Source organism: Coenobita brevimanus, chromosome 53 (genome assembly GCF_032717465.1).
Source record: "Coenobita brevimanus isolate Jiangsu-jjx chromosome 53, ASM3271746v2, whole genome shotgun sequence".
Classification (NCBI taxonomy): Eukaryota; Metazoa; Arthropoda; class Malacostraca; order Decapoda; family Coenobitidae; genus Coenobita; species Coenobita brevimanus.
The window spans coordinates 38698125-38720911 of NC_137006.1; the positions used below are offsets into that span (position 1 = coordinate 38698125).

The following is a 22787-nucleotide window of genomic DNA, read 5'->3' on the forward strand; positions in this document are numbered from 1 at the left end:
TGAACAATCCAGAACTTTCTTCCCCCTGCGGTACTATGAAACAATTCTTCGCCTGTCCTTTCCACTTTAGGACCCTGACCCAACTATGTCTTCTTTTGGGCGGCCTTACCTGTAACTTCAGTCTGTCAGCCATTCTACCACCAGTTCATATTGTCCCTGAATACGCCTACACTTTTACAGCCACTGTTTCTTCCTCTTACATAAATCATCGTTCTTAACTACCACTGTTTTCTTTCGCTTTAAAAAATTTACTTAATTCTCCTCCTCTTACCACTATTATCTCTTTCCAGAACATTTTCATTACTTGCATAATTTTGCAGACTATCTTCTTGTTTTCATAATCTGCAAAACATCTTATCTGCAAGAATTGCATTAACTTCCTTTAGATCCCAGTCTACCCTAGACATGGTCTCCTTCACGGCACATGGCAAGACAGTGATAGGAGGGAAAAAATAATTCATTCTTCATTAGTCATCTACAGTAAGTTATTTTTCTCAATTAGGAGCATAGGGGTGCTATGCTAGGCTAGTCAGTCATAAACTTAAGGCGAGGGTGACCAGCCTCTCTCGCCTCTGAGTAGCATTATGTTTGCAACAAACCCAGAACACCATTAGGATTTAAACCATTACGGGTCCCATCTAGTTGGAACGCCTTGACCCACTAGACCACCAGGTGTCATTTGGTTATTTAGTTCTTACCCAATGTAGTAAATGGTTTTCTGGGTTTCAGGAAACCAATCCGCTTGCCACTCAGTGTAGTCACCTGAAGGTATCACTACATCGAGTGAGTGGATAGTGTGCATCCCCAGCAACCACTAGTATTGTACAACAACGATACAAACGAAATTGCCTGAAAATGTTGGTTTACAAAAAATAGTTAGTAATAACATTTTACACAGGTAAACTACTCATGGTATTCTAAGGTTGGTAGAAATGACTCACCTATACAGTTTCTGGGCCCCACTCCGAATGGCATGTGTGTGCAGCTGCGGATATTTGCTTTGTTCTCAGGTAGGAAGCGGTCAGGTTGGAACTCCAGAGGCTGGGGCCAGTACTGGGGGTCCCGGTGTACGCTCCAGACGGGGTACTGAACCAAGTCACCCACTCTCAGTGTAACATTAGTCCCGGCCAGTCTGAGTGGCGGTAGGAATGAGAACTTAGGAGATTCAGCATCAGTGACGTTATTCGTTGTGGTGTAAATGGATTTTGAGAGACTAACAAAGCGTGGGGCTAGGGTAGCGGGAAACATACTCTGAATCGCCATTCGCTTATCCCTGTGCAGGAAATTGTCGCCAGTCTGAGCATGCAGACGACTATGACGTCAGAAGCAAGGTCTAATGAGATACCGTACTAGGTCTGATTATTGCTGGCAAAAAAAGAAAAAATGGGACCACTGTGCATGAAATCACTTGCTGCTGGAGTCGCCGCTCCAGCAGGGTTAAGGTCAATTGGATCTAGACCAGTGGTACTCAACTGGCGGACCGCGGTCCAAATCCGGACCGCGGTGAGCTTCTGTGTGGACCCTAGCACACTAGCTGCTAGTGGAATGGGTGGTTACTTCTAGAATAAATGTACATTCAATGATTTTTTTTTTTTTTTTTTTAAGAGAAATGATTTCTGTCGTTTATTTTCATCATTTTAGGCAAAAAATCCATGTAGCTTGATGTAAATTGTAATGTGTGTTCTTATATGTTTCTTATTACCACATTTTGAATTAATACTTTCATCCGGACCCTTGCAACGTAGGAAACTGTGTGTCTGGACCTTCACACATGGCAGTTGAGTACCCCTTGTCTAGACACTGCTGGGGTCAGGTTCCTTAGCTCCCACTGACTTCCTGCTCCAAGGCTAGTCTACTCTTTGTACAATAGTTTTGTGAATTTGTTCATAACATAAATTAAAAATAGTGAGACAGACAGACAGACAGACAGGTAGACAGACAGACAGACAGACAGAGAACGTGCCGCAAGCAGTGTCAGCGCCCAAGTTGTGGCACGTGAAGATGTGTGGTATGTGAGAGGACTGCTGAGTCTCGGTAAACGGTCTCCTAAGCTTATACCCAAAGTCAGACGCTTTAAAAAAAAAAAGAAAAAAATGGGGTGGAATCTTTGCCTGGCAACAGGTTCTCTACGTTTTTAAGTGAAAGGTTAGAAATGTACAACTAAAAAGTTTTTGTTCCAATGACGGTAAATCGATATATTTTCGAACTGTAGACATAGGTATGCTCTGTACATCTGCCAGAATAAATAGATTCATGTTATATATATATATATATATATATATATATATATATATATATATATATATATATATATATATATATATATATATATATATATATATATATATATATATATATATATATATATATATCAGTAAAACTATAGGATATCACTAGAACTCCGAAAGTAAAAAATATCAGCTTCCTGTACGTATATTAAGTGCTTCCAGACATCGCACTGCATAATTGTAATTTCTCTTCTGAGCACAGTTCGGAGTGATAAAAGACAGTTGATTTCTTACCTGTATGGCTTAGTGCACAGCCTTTCAATGACGAAACCAGGTGGATACAGCCTCAGTGTTTCTGTCAGGAAGATTATTTATCACAACATGGTTTACAATTCTGGTTTGGGAAAGCTGGGAAAAGCAGAGAAAAATATTCAAGAGACAGAACAATTGGTAATGAGTATGTTGTGACAATGTCGAAAAAGAAAATGAATCTAGTTTTGAAAGAACAGTTGGTGCGGCAGAGGAAGAAAGAGAAGAATCCATACTAATTATATTTCTTAGAGTAGATTTTGCTTAAGATCTATGATTCAGTTCAAGGCAGGCGCCCTCAGTGTATATATTCAAGCGGATGATGGAAGAGGAATATATGATAAATGGAAACAGTAGAGAACACAGAGTTCAGTAATTTAGAGCAGGTGAAGGAAATCTAGTGACCATAACACACTGGTATATGAGAAAGATTGTGGACAGTCTGAGAGTTGTTAAGAGGCGAGAAGTTGAACAGGGGACAGAAATATAAAATCACCGAAAAGTTTTGGTACAAGAATGAAAAGAGAAGGAATGAAGGTATGAAGTGGGTGCGGTAATTATAACCTGCAGATGATGAAAAGCAAAGTGGATGGGAGGAGTAGAGGTTAGCCAAGAACGAAATAGAAGGTTAAAAGAGGAAAAGGAGAGATCAATCAATCAATCATTTCCTGTGGCACCCTCGGGGATGCATAGGGCCTCGATGAACTCACACCACCACATCCTATCTTGTGCTAACTCCTCAAGATCTCTCCAACACTCATCTCCAGCTTCCCGTCTCATTGTCCTCACCCACGTCTCTTTTGGCCTTCCTCTACCTCTCCTACCAAGTGCCACCCACCCTGGTGTACCTCGTACTATTCCCTGTCTCCTATACACATGTCCTAGCCACTTCCATCGTGAGAACCTAACATATTCATCGACCGGCTGCACTCCCGTTATTTCTCTAATTCTACTATTTGGTATCCTTTCCCACCACTTAACTCCTAATATTCTTCTAAGTGCTTTTTTTTTCAAACACCAAGAATTTATTTTCCATAGTCACTGTGCTGTACCAAGACTCGTGTCCATAAATTAAGATACTCCTAACCATTACCTTATAAAGTTTGATGTTTGTATGCACAGAAAAATTGTTATTATTCCAAATATTTTTAAGCATTCCCATTGCCTGATTAGCCTTCTTTAACCTTTCCTCGAATTCAAAGTTCAAAGAACCATCCTTGGCTAAATAAGTACCTAAATATTTAAACTTATCAACTTGCTTTACAACCATACCTCCAGTTACACATTCCTGCGCATTTTCCATATTCATATTGATTATTTCAGTTTTTCCACAATTAATAACCAAACCCACCTTGCGACCTTCACTCACCAAACAGTCCAAAACTCTCTGCATCTCTTCTGGCCCATCACAAATCAAAACTATATCATCTGCATAATCTAAATCCAAAAGTTTCCTGTTCTCTCCCCAAAGTATACCTGCACCGGTTTCTGTTCCAACGCGTTTCATAATGTAATCAATGACCAATATAAATAGTAAAGGCGATAGAACACCACCTTGAATTACTCCGGACTTGACTTCAAACGAATCACTCAGACAACCATCAACCATCACTTTACAAAATGTGTCCTCATGCATGTTCATAATGACCCTCACAAACTCCTCTGGTATTCCATAATGTCTCATGATCTTCCCCATAGTCTCTCTCGAAACACTATCAAAAGCCTTTTCAAAATCAACAAAACAAAGACTTAACGGTACTCTCATTTCATTAACTTGCTGCATCAAATGCCTAACTATAAAGATCTGATCATTGCAACCACATCCCTTTCTAAAACCAGCCTGTTCATCCCTCAGAATACCCTCAACCACCGGCTCCAACCTATTTAACAACACTCTACTGAAAACTTTCAAAGCTATCGGTGACAAAGAAATTCCCCTCCAATTACCACATTCACTCAGGTCTCCCTTCTTCGGAACTTTAACAATTACACCATTCTTCCAAACTGATGGTAGTAACCCCGTCACCCATATCTTATTGAATAGCTTGGTCAATATCATTATTAATCTATCCCCCTCCACTTTAAACATTTCCGGAAATAAACCATCCTCCCCTGGTGCCTTATTATTCTTTAACTGTTTTATTGCTTTCTCCACTTCTGCAAGCCTCAACTCTCCTGTTTCTATATTTAAATCTTCCTGAGCAGACGGTATATCCTCTTCTGGTGGTATTGGTCTATTAAGAACTGTCTCAAAATGCTCTTTCCATCTATTTTTAATATCTCCATCTTTGGTCAATAAATTTCCTTCCCTGTCTCTAACTGGTATTTCCTTGCGTTTACCTGCATTACCACTCAGTTCTCTAATCGATTCATATGCTATTCTTTGACTCTGTCCATCATTTTTGTTTATTAAGATTTCAGTCTCTGCAACCTTTTCATGGCTTTATAAATTGACGGGAGGGTTGGGGATGAGCTGCTGCCAAAGATAAACTGTGGGATAACACGTTTCTCATTTCAGTTTTTATGTAGAAAATAAAGAACACGAGGCATAGAGCCAGTGAAGAGCAATCTGATCAAATAAAGTGAAAAGCATTCTGATCAAAAGAAACAGAACAAGAAAGACAACCAGATTTCAAGACTCATTTATTTCGAGATGCCTGGACACAATGGACTGAAAAGAAGACCTTGTGAAAAACAAACTGAGGACGACAGTTCGAGAGCTGACCAACTGCATAACATGAAAGCATTAGTATACTCATTTTTTTTTTTTTTTTTTTTTTTTTTTTTTAGAGGCGAAGATGCACTTCACAGGTTGGTGGTGACTGGCTCAATGCAACATGTCCGAGTAACCCTGTTGTATTTCAAATAAAATACCAGGTAGTGTGAATCGAAGCTTATTCACTAACTCAAATTTCTCTCTCAGATATATGTTACATTCAGCCAATCATCACCAACCTATCAAGTGCATCCTGCGTTAGAGAATTTGCCAGAAAAAAGACTAGAGTGTGTACCGACGGGTGCTGTGTGTCTGCCATAATGGGGAAACAATGTAAGCAGAGTTCAGAATATCAATGACCAAAATAGCAGGGAGAGAGAGAGAGAGAGAGAGAGAGACAGACAGACAGACAGAGACAGAGACAGAGACAGAGACAGAGACAGAGACAGAGAGAGACAGACAGACAGACAGACAGACAGACAGACAGACAGACAGAGACAGAGACAGAGACAGAGACAGAGAGAGAGAGAAGGGAAAGCAACACTGTGATGAAGAAAAACAAGGAAGTTTGTAAGAGAAGCGCCAGCTCCCCCACCCCCCACTCATACACGTCTGAGCTGTACTCCACACATGATCGAACAAGGCCCCTGTACAAAGTAAACAATTGAATATGATCTAATAACGTATGGACTCGCTTCAGTACCAGGGCATTTCACGACAAAAGGAGAGACCACGAAAATTAATAAAAGATGAAGGATTGAGTTGTTTTGTCGCAGGTAAGGAGATTGTCATATGAAAGACTGCGCCTGGCTGAGAAATGGAGGAACTGGGTTTTGGAGGTATTAAAACTAACAAGGATTCTTCTTCAGGCAGAAAAAAGATAAATCAGAAAATGCTTCATCCAGAGACTTGCACGGACGCTGTGAGAAACTGTTAAAAAACTGAGGGCAGGAGTCATTGGTATTGCTTTTAAATTCTCATATTAGTCGACAAAGAGCCTGAAAAGCTGTGTGGCGAAAAGAAGGGATGAACAGGACAAGAGATGCTTTATCATGATGTCAGCATTGATGCAGCAGAGGACATAGAAGGCAAAACTGTCTTGGGCATCTTGGATAAACTTCAAGCTTAATCTTTTGACCATCGTTAAACAAAATAAACTTGAAGAGAGAGATAGGCAGAAAGACAAATATAAAAACTGTAGACAAAGATATATATATATATATATATATATATATATATATATATATATACATGTTTTTTGCGCTCGACCGGGAATCGAACTCCAGTCCTCTAAACAGAAGTCAGGCACTGATGCCAATACACCACCACGTGATAAAAGCCCTGGCAGCTTTTTTTTTTCTTTCTTTCTTTTTTGAGGAATCAGGTAAATCCATTATGGGAGGATATATTTTAGTCACAACACATTAGGATTATATCGCAGCCCCACGCAGCTCGGCAACTGACAGAGCAGTTTTAATCTATCCCAGACACAACACGAGCGTCTTTATATGTTGGACAGACACACATTGCATGCGTGTGTGCAAATGTTTTTCACGCTCTTGACCGGGAAGTAAAGCTTGGACGTTGATGGAAGGACACAAGTCAAGAGTGAGAGCAGTGGAAATGAGTTATTTAAGAGGAGCCTGTGGGGTCACATGAAGAGACAGGCTGACCAATGAGGATATAAAGGAACGTTGTGGTGTGGATGTGGATGTGATAGGAAGCGTTAGGAGGGAATACACTGAGGTGGTTTGGCCATGTGGAGAGGATGGAGGGTGAAAGACTGACGATGAGAGTGTATGTGAGTGAGGTGGAGGGGGGAAGAGGGAAGGGGAGGCCGAGGATGAGATGGTGGGATGGGGTGGAGAGGTATATGAGAGAGGGGGGTGTGAGTTGGGAGCGGGGAAATGAAATGGCGGGAGAGAGGCGACTTGGAGGCGATTTGTTTGTGGCCACCCCAAACGGGATTGAGGCGTCTGGCAGTAGATAGATAGATAGATAGATAGACCGGGAATCGAACCCCAGACCTCTAGATAGAAGTCAGGCACTGATGCCACTACACCAAGACGTGATAAAAACTGTGACGCTTGTTTTTCTCTTCTTTTCTTTTTCTTTTTTTACATTGTGGTGGAGTGGCATCAGTGCCTGTCTTCTATCCAGAGGTCTGGGGTTCGATTCCCGGTCAAAAGCGAAAAAACATTAGTATGCAAGAGTGTAATGTGTGTCTCTTCAACATACACATATATATGTATATATACATTCTATTATAGATATTTTATATACCGTATATTATATATATGACATATATATTATATTTATTTTATATATATTATACCTACATTATGTATATATTATACATTGTATGTATATGATTTATAAAATTTATTATATACTGTATATATATATATATATATATATATATATATATATATATATATATATATCAGCAGCAGCAGCAGCCATTACAAGTCCACTGCTGAACAAAGGTCTCCCAACCTTCTACACGAATTCCTTGACTGAGCTAATCTTTGCCACGTTTTCCCAGCAGATTTCTCTATCTCATCTCTCCACCTCCTGTCTGGCCTTTTTCTGCTGCGCTTACAATCTCTTGGTGTCCAGTCAGTCAGCCTCGTGCTCCATCGGCTATCCCTTATTCTTGCTACGTGGCCTGCCGACCTCCATTTCTGTTCCTTTATAACTTCTGTAATATCTTTAACTGTAGTCTGCTCTCTCACCCAGGTTGATCTTTCCTGTCTCGTAAAGATATTCCCATCATTGACCTTTCCATTGCACACTGAGAAAGGATTAATTTATTTTCCATCAATTTTGTCAGTTTCCAGGTCTCACAACCATACGTCATAGCTGGAATTATACATTCGTTATATACTTTTCGTTTCATACAAACTATAGTCTGACAAATCTAAACGTAGGGTTTTGGTGGAGTCGGCCCCTCCCTGCACTGTTGCCACGTGTCCGAGCTGACCTCTCCATCAGCGATGACCTTGACACTGTTTCCCTCTTGTGATCTCCGTTTTTCTAATACCCCCTATACCCCTGCCACCAACACCCCCTATACCCCTACCCCCAACAACACCCCCATCAACAACACCCGCTATACCTCCACCACCAACACCTCCTATAAATATAGACCCCCACCATCAACACCTGTATAATAATTAGCCGTTGATAATTGCTATGCTATTTTATTGAGAGCATACCGTAACTGCTTGACTCTCTCTCTCTCTCTCTCTCCTCCTCCCAGGTGCATTGGGAAACATTCTACCCTATTGCTCAAACTCCCTAATCTTACAATCCCATCTGTCTTAATCCTTCCCACTGCCTTCGTTCCATACCGTAACTGCTTGACTCTCTCTCTCTCTCTCTCTCTCTCTCTCTCTCTCTCTCTCTCTCTCTCTCTCTCTCTCTCCTCCTCCTCCCAGGTGCATTGGGAAACATTCTACCCTATTGCTCAAACTCCCTAATCTTACAATCCCATCTGTCTTAATCCTTCCCACTGCCTTCGTTCCTAAATCCCTTAATTGATCTATTTTTAACCTAAGTGTCCCCACACCTTTTAAACCATTTACCTCTCTGTCACTATTCTCCACCATATGTATCAACTTGTATTATATTGTGTATAGAACTTTCATACTGTATGCTGTAGTACTGTATAATGTATAAGAATACCCACTGTTTAGTGGAAATAAAGTTTTATTATTATTATTATTATTATCTCTCTCTCTCTCTCTCTCTCTCTCTCTCTCTCTCTCTCTCTCTCTCTCTCTCTCTCTCTCTCTCTCTCTCTCGCTTGATTTTGTTGTCACCATGGTTTTTTACTTCCATTTTTATGTATGGATTATAATTTTGACTTTATTTCCGCACCACCCTTGAGGTAAAAGTCACGGCGCGTTTTTTTATAGAGGTTTCCCCAATAGGCCTAAATCCTGTAGGGGGTTGGTGACCTCCCATAGCGTACACACAAACACGTGTCGCGTGAGTGCTGCCACCCCAGAGCTGTTTGATATATTTATTTTAATTATGAAAGGATCGCCTCTTCCCACTTTTATCTCTTCAAATTTTCTTGCAATTATACTTGCTAAATTAATTAGCAATGTTAGAAGTGTTGGGGAAGTAAATAATAATTAGAATATTTTTAGAGCACCACTGCCAAATTTTTATGCCACGTTTCTCTATTATCGTATAATATAGTATGCAGAATAGTTTTATTCTTCCTTGATACATGTCAGCACTTTCATTACAGTTATATTAGTATGAGTTATGTTTATGTATCATTCCTACTACACAAACCACAGGCGTTCTACATCGTAGGGTTAGGAAACATGGCAATAGTGTAGGCATAGGCAGACTCCACCAAAACCCTATGTTTAGATTTGTCAGACTATAGCAAGCTACTTTTCATAATGTCTCTATGTTTACCGAAGCCTTTCCATCCAATTACAATGCGTCTTTTCATTTTGCTATCATGATCTTTCGTTAATTTTGGTATTTGCCCCAAGTACTTGTGCTCCCCCACTTCTTCAAGAATTTCTTCGCTTTTTCTGATGACGCTCATTCGTGTTTGTGGATAAAACATTAGTTTTACTCTGGTTCATCTTTAGCACTACTTTGAGACTTGGGGGGCGCGGTAGCACAGTGGTAGCGCGCTGGACTTGTGATCGGGGGATTGCAAGTTCGAGCCTCTCCCGGGCTGCCGTGCCGGGAGGGGTAGCTCCCTCCTGTAACCCTAGCGGGGCTATATAGTCCAATACAGGGCTTAGCTCGGGGGAACTCCATTTCTCCCATTTTCTACTTTGAGACTTTCTCCATACAGGTCGTTTAACGTTTCTTGCTATGTTTCTGCTGTTTCTGTGATTAGGACAATGTCATCTGCAAATCTTAAAAGATTTAGCTTTTCTCCATTTTTTTTTTTTTTTTAATAACAGAACGGAGGAAGGAAAAACAAATGGGTAAAAAAAAAATAATCCATACACCAGATTACTGGTGTCCTCTGTTCATAAAATATCTGTAACAATTAGACTTGAACAGTTGTGGGTTGAAATTTGGAGGAAAACAACTCTAGGGAAGCGAGTTCCAGAGAGATGCAGTTCGGGGAATGAAAGAATTCTGATAGGCAGAAGTTCTGCAATATGGTTGAGTGACATTCCAGTCATGAGCGCTACCAGATGCCCGTGTAGCACGAGGGAAGACATAGAGAGGTGGCACCATGGACGCAACTTCGTCTGAGCATTTGCCAAAAAATATCTGTAAAATAATGCAAGGGAGGCAACATTCCTTCTTACTTGCAGGGGAGGTAGTTTATATGTAATGGCAGAGTTGTTAATGATTCTAACAGCTTTATTCTGAATTTTGTCTAGTTGTCTTAATGCAACCTCTCCACAACCATTCCACAAGGGTGAGCAATATTCAAGCTGAGAGCTCACATGACTCTTATAAATTATAGCTAACTGCTCATCGGCGAAGAAGTTACGGACTCTGTACAATAATCCAAGTTTCTTTGAGGCGGTTTTAGCAAGTGATCTGACATGAGAGGTCCAGCTGAGGGCACTGTTAAGTGAGACACCAAGAATTTCAATACTTTTGGAGATGGGAATATTAGTAGCACTGAAGGTAATGTACGAATCTGGCAATATTTGTCTATTAGTAAACTGTATATATTTAGTTTTACTAGCATTAAAAGAGACAAGGTTGTTTTGTCCCCATTCACTGATTGTAGATAGATCTTGATTTATGGAGATGGCTGTACTGAGTTGAGAGGTAGAGATATTAGACTTTGTAAATGGATGTCTGAGTGTGAATGAACTATGTAGTGTTGAGTCATCTGCATATGAGTGAATGGAATTGTGAGTGACAGATAAGAGATCATTAATATGAACCAGAAATAGGGTTGGCGCCAGAACTGATCCCTGTGGCACGCCGGCGTTAATTGAGTGGAAATTGGAATATACATCATCTACTTTTACTCTTATTTTCCTGTCACTAAGATAAGAAGAAATCAAAGGAACAAAAGACGTTAGTCCATAGTCCATCTATGTTCACTCCTTTGTTTTCCCAGTCTAGCTTTATGAAAATACTTTCTATGCATGCTGAAAATAATTTTGGTAAAATTGTATCTCCCTGACGCACGCCCTTCTCAAACTTAATTTTTTTCCGAGTCCTTATGTATTTAATTGTTGCAGTTCCCTTTTTATATATGTTTTCGAGCAGTTTTGCAGCGTTCTCATTCACTCCTTGCTCTCACAGTGAATTTATAATTGCTATATGCTCCACTGAGTCGAAAGTCTTTTCGTAAACAACAAAACCTAAGCACAATGGTGTATTATATTCCGTAGTTTGCTCAATTAGCTGCTTCATTGTGTGTAGATGATCAGCAGTCTAATACCCGCTTCGGAATCCTGCCTGTTCACGAGGTTTGTCGTCCTCAAAATCTGTTGTTATTCTGTTCGAAAGGACTTTACTGAAGAGTTTGTAAAAGACTGATAATAGGCTAATGGGTCGATTTTTACTAAGATCTTTTGAGTCACCTTTTTGTAACGTAAAATAACTATTGCATTACATTACGTTCTGGGAATTTTCTTCTTTTTATACATTGAGTGAATAAGTGAGCAAGCCTGTTTCATACTTCTACTTCTGCATCCAACAGTAAATCTGCTACTATTCCATCTTCTCCCGGAGCTATCTCTCTTTTCATATCTTTAAGAGAAAGATTTACTTCGTCTGGTGTTACCTCAGGAATTTCACTCGTGTCAGCTGAAAAGTTAGCTATTGGTACTAAAGTCTTTGATGCGTACAGTTCTTCGTAAAATTCTTCAACTCTCTTCACTATCTTATCTCTGCATTTTATGACTTCATCGTTTTTGTCTTTCAGTGATGTAATTGTTGCTTTCCAAGTGCCATTTTACTTCAGACCTGTTTCAGACTTTTTCCTTGTTTGATGGTTTCTTTGATCTGAAACATATTTCTCTTTCTTTTTTCTTCTCTTTGTCTCCTGTTGATAAGCTTATTTAATTTCTCTCGTTTTATGTCATCTTTGTTTTTACTCTCATTTCCTTTCTTTTTTTCATAAGCTCGAATGTCTTCTGAATACTTCATGGCTTTGGTTGTATTAGGTTTTCCTACTACCTCCGCTGATTCTTTTAGTACTTTTCTTAGTTTTTCATTCAGCTCATCAGTGTCACATTCAGCATTACTTAGAGCCTGACATTTGTTCCTTATTTCCAACTGAAAAGCTGCTTTGTTTTCGTTGACTTTTAATGGCCGTATCTTTTTATTGTGGTAGGTGGGGGCGCTCACCATCCACTCACTCTATGTAGTGCTGCTCTCGGGTGTCTGCCCTTTCCTCTCCTCAATCCTTCTTTCCTTCCATCCTCTTCTTTCTTTCCTTCATTCTTTCCTCGTCCTTCTGCCTACGGGCGACTTTACACTCCCTCGTCTGTCTTTCTTTCCTTCATTCTTTCCTCTTCCTTGTGCCTGTGGGAGACTCTACACTGAGTGACAAGCCAAATGGTTTCCTGTACACCAGGAAACCATTTACTACGCTGGGTGGTAACCATACAACCGAATTTTGGCGCCTGGTGGTTTAGTGGGTAATTACGGCGCTCCAGTCGGATTGAGCCGGTGAAGGTTTATATCCAAGGGGTGTTTGGGGTTTATTGCTCATGTAATGCCACTCAGTGATGAGTGAGGCTGGTCACTCTCATCTTAAATGTCAGGACCAAGTTGCCTAGCCCCGGGCTCCTACGCTTCTCATGGGGCAACGTAGGATTGGATGATGGATGGATGGATGGATATCTTTTTATTTTAATCATCTTCTTTCTTTCACTTCTGAAACTGAATCTGGCTGTGCAACCCACCATTCCATGGTCGCTTCCTATATTTACTTTGTTGATAACTGTGACATTTGTGATCGTGTTATTCTTATCTGCTATAATGAAGTCGATTTCATTCTTTGTTTCTCTATTTGGACTTCTGGTCCACTTTCTCCTTATTCTTTTGTGAAACAATGTGTTCATTATTCTCATGCTGTACATTTCAGCAAAATTTACCACCATTTTTCCTCTTTCATTCCTTTCTCTCACTCCAAAGTTTCCCATACATGCTTCTCCATTTTTTGATTTCCCAACTTTTGCATTGAAGTCTCCCATGAGTATAGTATATGTGGTCTTTTCTTCTTCCATTATCAGGGAGATGTCGTCATAGAATGTTTCTATTTCTTCAGCTGGGCTTTGAGAAGTTGGTGCATATACTTGTACTACTTTCGGGGTATATTATTTGCATAGTCTAATTACAACCAATGGTTCTCTGTCAGATACGAGTACACTGCTGAATATGACAATGTTGTCCGTAAGATTTCTGTTAATTAGAAATCCTACACCACTAACTCTTTCATTTTCCCTTCCTCTGCTGTAAAATAGGTATTTGCTGTCTCCGAGATGAATACCTTTTTCTTCTTTTCTATGAGTCTCACTCAAACCTACAATTTCCCAACTAATGTTTTCCTGTTCAGTCATTTAGTTATCAAGTTTGTAATCTTCTGCGAGGCTTCTTTCATTGTATGTATAGATCTTTATAGATTTCAGTTTGTTTAATATCCCAGTCTCTAACTTGCCAACACAGTGCCTACTCATTTTCGGTGGCACAGTGCCCGTAGGCACAGGAGGCATTGCTCTTGGACCTTTAGTAGACGATGATCCACCAGGAATGCCCGTCATATATACTATATATATATATATATATATATATATATATATATATATATATATATATATATATATATATATATATATATATTCTCATACACATACACACATACATATACACACACATAAATGTATCTATCTATCTGCATAGATAGATAGACATTTCTATTTTTTATTGTATTCTGTATATATATATATATATATATATATATATATATATATATATATATATATATATATATATATATATATATATATATACACACACTCCTAATTTACTCATCCACTCAGACACATTCATCCACATCTTAACCCCAAGGGGAGAAGGGACAGAGCCTCATCGCACCACACAGCACGAGGGTCAACTGCGCAGTGCAATCAATGACATCCGCAGCAGGGCCCAACAGCAGAGCTGGTTTACCCCTGCCACATCATAATGGACTCATCCTCTTACCCACACCTGACCTGATCAGCTGATTAGACCAAATGCGGAAGAATATCCCCTTAGGGCTGCGTCATCATTTATTCGTTCACAATTCCTCTCCATTTATTTCTGTCACGCACAGCCACTCTTCCTTGCTCAACAGACATCCCTCTTGCATCTAACGCTCTCTTCACACTGTCCATCCATCCATCCTATTCATGGTCTTCCTCTCAGCCTTACACCTCACAAATGTGATCCAGTTATCTTTATCATCAAATGCTCATCATCCATTCTTTCCATATGCCCAAACCATCGCAACACCCTCTGCTCAACTCGATCAGCCATCTGCCACACAACTCCAGTTCTCCTTCTCACTTCATCATTTCTCTCTCAATCAATATGCGTCACTCCACACATACTCCACAGAACCTAATCTCCATTACATTCAAACTTTTCCTCTCTGCTACACCCATATTCCATGTTTCAGCACCATATAACACAGTCGGTACCACAACACCTTCATACAGCCTTCTCTTTACGTCCATTCTGAGCGAACGACATCTAAACACTTTTTTCATTCCTCCCAGCACCTTTCCTACTTCATTCATTCTAAAATTCACTTCTGCATCTATTCTCCCATCCACAGCAACATGTGACCCTAAATACTTAAAACAATCTGCCTCCTCAAGGAACTCACCATTCAGTACTATATTCATCCTCCTGCCATCTACCAACCTCTTACGCTTCATCACTTAACTTTTTTTCTCATTTACTTTCAATTTCCTCCTTTCATACATCCTTCCAAACTCCTCTACCAACTGTCTCAATCTTTCCTCTGAATCAGCCACCAGTGCAGTAGCATCTGCAAACAGCAGCTTATTCAGATTCCACTGTCTACCATCAGCATTCACCTTACTCAGACCGCCACCTAACACTCTTGCATTCACCTCCCTTACAACATTATCGATATAAATATTAAACAACCAAGGCGACATCACACATCCCTGCCGCAGCCCCACTATCACGGGAAACCAATCACTCACAGTATTTCCCACTCTTACACACGCTCTACTATTTACATAAGAACTTTTCACACCTTTAAGCAACCTACCATCAAATCCATACAATCTTAAAACAGTGCACAAAGCCTCCCTATTAATTCTGTCATACGCTTTCTCTCAATCCATGATCGCCCAAAACACATTACCTTTCACTAAATACTTTTCACAAGCCTGTCTCACAGCAAACACCGGATCCACGCATCCCTTCCCTCTCCTAAGCCACACTGCTTATCACCAGTCACTCCCTCTGTACCCTCTTTAACTCTCTTAATTAACACTCTAACCATACACCTTACCTACAACACTCAACAGACTTATACCCCTAAAGCTAGTACATTCATACTTATCACCCTTACCTTTATACAGCGGGACCAAACAAGCACTTGCCCAGTCAATCGGCACCATACCTTTCACAAAGCACACATTCAACAGTCATACTAACCAGTCAACAATAGTCACGCCATCAAATTTCAGGCATTCCATTGCATACCTACCCATACCTGCATCTTTCACTGTTTTCATCCATCTTTCTATCTATCTATCTACCTTTATTTATTTATTTATTTATTTATTTATTACAAAACCTTGTGAAAACAGAAAACCCAATCCAATATCCTAATGCTAATAAACCTAACAGAAAATCGCCAACCTATACTAAAGCCTAAAGATACAAATAGCTAAACCTACTCTAATAGGAAAAAATACCTAAACCGACAGAACACCATCGATTGCAGGTATGTAATGCCTCTTTACATTTCGTACCTGAACTCATCACCTGCTGACTGTCAGTCGAGGCATATGGTTTAGTATAGTGGACATCAGTAAATGAAAGAATCAGATGGTCCTAGAACTATGCCATATACGTCAACTGTCAGCCAAAAATAAGAGAACTTATACAAACAGATGGGACTCATGTAAATATTTATAAAAAAAATTCAGTGCCTCGTCCAACACAACACCATCGACTGGAAATGCCCAATACTTTTCTATATTGCACACTTGAACTCATCAACTGGTGACTGTCAGGCGAGGCACGTGTTTTAATGTAGCGGACATCAGTGTAAGAAATAGATCAGTCAGACGCAGGAACTATTTCAAAGGTGTCAACTGTCAACCCCAGTTAAATATATATACATATTTACAGTCAACAAAAACCATAACCACAAAGTAAAAAACATACGTCACTCTGATCAATCCGGTCTCCCTCAAAAACGCCACCAATTTATCAATCATAGCAATGTCCCCATCACCCAGGATGGTGGAAAGCGTGAAAGGGACGTCTTTAGCGCCGCAGAAATTTATAAGAGATGCATGTTAAGGAATAAATCGCCGACAGTGCAGGATGATATGACCGATAAATAATACCGCACCACAGATGTCACAATGAGGTAGAAATCGTCTTTCAATATATGGCAACATATGAGTGAGCCGTGTACAGTTCATCCTCAGTTTTTCTTGTATTCTTTCCCTTGGGCGATTGGTGCGATTTGCAGTAGCCCAGCCTTCCACGAACGGCTTACATGTTGGAATGTTAATTCTGGTCCACTGACCCTGCCACAGAAGATTTATTGATTTCTTTCCGAGGGAAAGACTCGACGGTAGATCACGAGGAACGTCCCAAATCTCCTCGAGTTCCACAGCCGATTTCGCAAGTAAGTCGGCCTGCTCATTGCCATAGTTACAATGACCAGGCACCCAGATCAGTGTGAAGGACTTGTCACACGAATGCAGTTTATTAACAATGCGGCCCTGGACCTCATTAGAATCTGTAGTGCAAGAAGCTACTGCCTGAAGGGCTGATCTTGAATCTGAAAATATGACATATGAGTCATGCCTAGAATTTAAAGCATATTCTATGGCTCTGTCAGTCGCGTAAAGCTCTAAGGAAAACAGATGTGTTAGTCGGCAACTGATACCTGAGGACACATTCAGTTGATCTCACACAAACACCCACACATAATCTCGACTTAGAGCTATCGGTGAATAATTGATGGGACCCCATGTGATGAACGATGGTGTTACAAAACATGTGGTGGATCTTCGGCTCCAGCACCTTGGTCTTTGGTGCTGGGAGCCATGATACATCAACAGCAAAGCCGGGAGGCTCCCAAGGCGCTATATTTTTAGACACCAACTTGTCACAATCAGTGAGGTCCACACCAAGCTCCTGAGTCAGTAAGTGGATGTGAATGGCAAGTGGCCGACGAGCCCCCCGCGTAAGATGGTATTGACGCGGGGTGGTACGGGCCAAATTGCCGATAACATTTTTTTCCGTATGTTCTGATGCCGTACGGCAGCAACAATGGTCGCGGCGAGTACAGAGGGGTTTGTACAGTACATTCTCCTCCACTTCCATGCGAGCTACATGGGTACACCTGACGGCTCCATGACACGTTCTATTCTACCTATGTATCTATCTATAGCCCGACGCCCTAATCCCGCAATGGGTGGCCGCAGACAAAACGCCTCCAAGTCGCTCTGTCACAAACCATTGACTGCCCTCCCCCAACTCACTCCCCCCTCCCTCATATACCTCTCAATTCCATCCCTCCACCTCATCCTCGGTCTCCCCCTCCCTCTCCCTCCCTCCACTTCACCTACATACACCCTCTTACTCAGTCTTTCATTCTCCATTCTCTTCACATGTCCAAACCACCTCAGTGTATTTCTCCTAATTTTCTCAGTTACATCCACATCCACCCTACAACGTCCTTTCACTTCTTCATTCGTCAACCTGTCCCTCCATGTCACTCCATTTGCTCCTATCAGGTAACTCATTTCCACTGCTCTCACTCTTGACTTGTTCCCATCTAGCAAAGTCCATGCCTCGCTTCCATACGTCAGGGTAGGGATCACAGTACTGTCATGCAGTGACTTCTTAACTTCCATACTCACCTCCCCATTTCTCATCACCGCTTTCAGTGAACTAACAACCTTACTTCCCTGCTGTACCATTTCAAGCACTTCATCCCCAAAACTTCCATCCTTACTCATCACACTACCCAAGTACTTGAATGCACTCACATTCTCCATACTCTCACCATCCAACCTCTCTGTACATTCTGTGACTTCATTCCTCTCAAACACCATAACTTCACTCTTGTTTACATTAACTTTCAGATTCCTATTCTTACACAGTCCCAAATTCATTCACCAAACCTTGCAACTCCCATTCATCTTCACTCAGCAATACTGCATCATCAGCAAAAAGCAACACCGGGATCTTCCACACCTCACTCTCATTTATTAGACCCACCCCCACATCCACTGCCCTACCTTGCACCTCCTTTACAATCCCATCCATGAATATATTAAACAGCCATGGAGACATCACACATCCCTGTTTCCATCCCACATTTAGATCAAAGACCTCACTCAGCTAACCATCCACTCGCACCGTAGCCTAGCTCCCTCGTACATACTCTTCACAGTACTCAACAATTTCCCATCCACTCCATATATTCTTAATACCTTCCACATACTTTGCCTGTCTACTCTGTCATATGCTTTCCCCAAGTCCATGAAGGCAGCATACACTTTCTTTCCCTGCTCTTGATACTTCTTCGATAAACATCTTAGAACAAATATCTGATCTACACACCCTTTTCCCTTCCTAAATCCCCCTTGCTCTTCTCCAACTAGCTCCTCTGTTGTATGCCTAACCCTATCACTAAGTATTCTACCATATTTTTTTCCAGTCACACTAAGAAGGCAAATATCCCTTTGGTTACCGCATAGTTCTCTCTCCCCTTTTCCTTTGCATAAAGGAGCAATTATACCTGATTTCCAGTCCTCTGGAACCCTTCCCTTTTCCCAAGCCAATCTACACAACTTCCATATCCACTCCACAACAATCTTACCCCTATACTTCAGCATTTTACCACACACTCCATCAATTCCTGGGGCCTTTCCCATCTTCATCTTCTTCATTGCATCAACTACTTCCTCTCTACTGATCTCTTCCTCCCTCCTCTCATCTCTTCTTCTCCCAGCCATTCCCCAACCACTTATGCTCGCACTGTTCTCACTCTCTACATTCAACAAATCCTCAAAGTGCTCCTTCCATCTCCTCATATTCTCTCTCTTGTTCTCAAAGTGTTCCTTCCATCTCCTCATATTCTCTCTCTTGTCCTCAAAGTGCTCCTTCCATCTCCTCATATTCTCTCTCTTCTCCTCAAAGTGCTCCTTCCATATCCTCATATTCTCTCTCTTCTCCTCAAAGTGCTCCTTCCATCTCCTCATATTCTCTCTCTTCTCCACCAACAATCTATTTTTCCCATCTTTCACTCCCCTACTATTTCCCCTTTCACACTGTTTTACTTTATTTACCTCCTTCCAAAACAATTTCTTATTCTCTCTCCATTTCACACTTAGATTCTTCATCCACTCTCTTCTTACGCTCCTTCACCAATCTCTTTGCCTCCCTTCTCCTGCTCACATATACCTCTCTCTTCTCTCTCTTATCGTCTCCCCTACCTATACTCGCTAGCCAGTCACTATATGACATCTTTTGTTCCACAGCTCGTTTCACCTCATCATTCCACCATGCTGTCCCTTGCATACCCCTGCATCTCCTCCTCACTCCACAAACCACCTCACACGCTGCACCTATCTCTTCCGTGAATATCTTACATACATCTTCCACCCCTTTCATCTGCTCTAACTCATACCCTCCCAGTCTTTCTTCCACCATGCTCTTAGACTTTGCCTTTTTCTCACTCTCTTGCAGCTTCACCACTCTTTTCACAGGAGCTGTTTCCTCCTGTCTGCATTTATTCTGCAACACATCCAACCACCTCAATGTGGCATCGGATGCCGATCCATGCACCTGTGTGCCATGGTCTAGCTTGGATCTAATAATGGATTTGTACACCATTAATAAAAATTTTCTGTCAGCACTCCCAAGTAGTACCCGTTAGGTACTTGAAGACATTTAATGGTTTATCACAACGACCAAGCAGATTATTAACAAGAAATTTGATGGTCAAAAGCTGATCAAAATGGACGTCCAAAAACTTTACAGAATTCTGAAAACATATCTCCTGATTATCCAAACTCAATCACAAATTAGGGACGTTACGATTAATGGAAACTACAGTGGCACACTTAAGGATGGAAAACTTAAATCCCCACTGCAAGGCCCACTGTTGGAGAGAATGAAGGGCTGCTTGAATCTGCCCAGCTGAGAATTGTGCGTTACAGGTAGAGTGCCATATTGAACAATCGTCAGCACAGAGTGAGTATTTAATATCCCTCGGGATGGGACCTGATGACAGAATATCATTGATCATAATATTAAATAAAGTGGGACAAAGCACACTCCCCTGAGGCACCCTGTTCTCTTGGATAAATATATCTAATGTTATGGTATGGGTCAATTTGACAGAGAAAGTTCTGTCCCTTAAGAGTTTTGAAATAAAAATAGGCAAGTTACCTCTTAAACCATAAGTATAGAGCTTCATTAATATACCGTGTGCCCACGTCATGTCATAGGCTTTATGGAAGTCCAAGGACACTCCCATCATTAATTCTTTACTGGCAAATGCCTCTGAAATACAATGCTCTAAATTCATTAAAGATCTAGTGAACTTCTGTATTTATGGAAGCCACATTGTCGATCATTTAACAAATTCTTCCACTCTAAACCAAAAAGAAGCCTAATATTAACCATTCGTTGCATGAAATCACTTAGACAAGAAGTCAACATAATAGGACGAAATGAAGTGGGATTCATCCGACGATCAACCTGTTTGGGTATCGGTATGTCGTGCGCCTAGTGCCATGAATTTGAGAACGTTCGGGACGTCCAAAGCTCATTGTACAATGCTAACAGCTTAATCAGGTTGTCCTGATTAAGATGCTGGATCATACTGTACGTGATAGTGTCTGGTCCAGGGCTGGTGTCTTTACAGGATTTAAAGGCAAGGAGCAGTTCATCAACCGTAAACTCTGAGCTGTACGGGAAATCTACGTCTTCTGTGGCAGAGTCTAATATTTGTAACTAAGCTGCGCGTTTATGGTGTTGAAAACGCTGGTCGTACTTGGCTGAGCCACTTACACGAGAAAAACTCCTAGCGAGAATGTTAGCTACGTCCACGGGATAGTCATAAATGCTATTATTCACCTGTAGTGTGGTAACAGGGATGTAAGGGCTTTTATTATTCAGTATTTTAATAGTGGACCAGACTTTACTGAGTGGGGTAAAACGATTCACTGTCGACAAAAAAGATCTCTAGGGGTCATGTTTGGCCCTTCTTATTATTCTCCTAACCTTAGCCCATGCCTGTTTGTATGCAGTAAAGAGTTTCCTCAGTAGACTGGCTATTAAAAATCCTGTACCTCTTATTGCGTTTCCTTAACCCTAGATAGGTAATATGGGGTCTCAGAAACCCCAGTCCCCAAAATCTGATTTTTAAAAATATGAGCATAAGGTCTACAGATCTGTCCGTCTCATTACATTCCTGCCTAGCGATGCTCTTCATGGGGATGATGGGGTCATAGCTGTACCTGGCTCTGATTTTGCTCTATAGAGCCATTGGGGTATGTTAGACCCCAGATTACCTATAATGTAACCTCAGTTGAGCCCTCTTGTGATTTTTGTTATTTCATTTTGCTGTCTTTCTCCTTTTGTATACAGAAGGTCCCAACATCGATCTACTGCAGGCCACCCAAGGAATCATGATATTACTTTTCAGTTTTGCAAGATTAATTTTAGAATTAGCATACCTAAAATTTAATCATTTTTGTATAAACTTTAAAAAAATATATATTTTTTTCAATTAAACTTTATTTCTTCTGGCCCTATTTAAAGAGAAGGGGTTGAATTATTTGTGTGTTGAAGCATTTTGAAATATCTCAAACAGAAGTTTTTTTTTTTATTCTTATTTCTGTGGGGTCCGTCAGACCCCACGTTACCTAATATGTAACAAAAAAAAGATTACCTATCTAGGGTTAATGCTTGTCAGCAATCCGGCGTCCACCAATGTGCTCTATGCTTCGCATGAATTGTAGAAGTCTTGGGAATACTAGCCACAGTCACGTGGAATGTGGAATTGGTTAAATTTTCGAGTTTTACATCTATGGTTTTCCCAGATATATGTAAATTGGCGAACCTTGAGAAGGATCCCCAATCTGCTTTCTTATAGTTTAATTTTGGAGGTGGGGGGTCCGAAAGAATGTTGCATGTATAAGAAAGACAGATGGGTAAATGATCACTCCCCAAGGAGTCGTCATAAGGGTCCCTTGATAAATCTTGATGTATACCAGGCGAGGCCAAAGGTAAGTCAATAGCCAGATAGTTACCAGTAAGATCATCTACACGAGTCACTCTAC

General features: G+C 40.8%; 1 protein-coding gene across 1 annotated transcript in view; it reads right to left on the bottom strand.

The window, feature by feature from the left end:
- The window catches only part of LOC145400693 (cytochrome P450 9e2-like), a 120146-nt gene that overhangs the window by 44131 nt on the left and 53228 nt on the right, over positions 1-22787 (bottom strand). Inside the window, exons 4-5 of the mRNA XM_080273129.1 lie at positions 2523-2583; positions 942-1132 (exon numbers count right to left, since the gene is read on the bottom strand). Of these exons, the coding sequence (XP_080129255.1) occupies positions 942-1132; positions 2523-2583 (252 nt within the window). The remainder of the gene's footprint in view (positions 1-941; positions 1133-2522; positions 2584-22787) is intronic.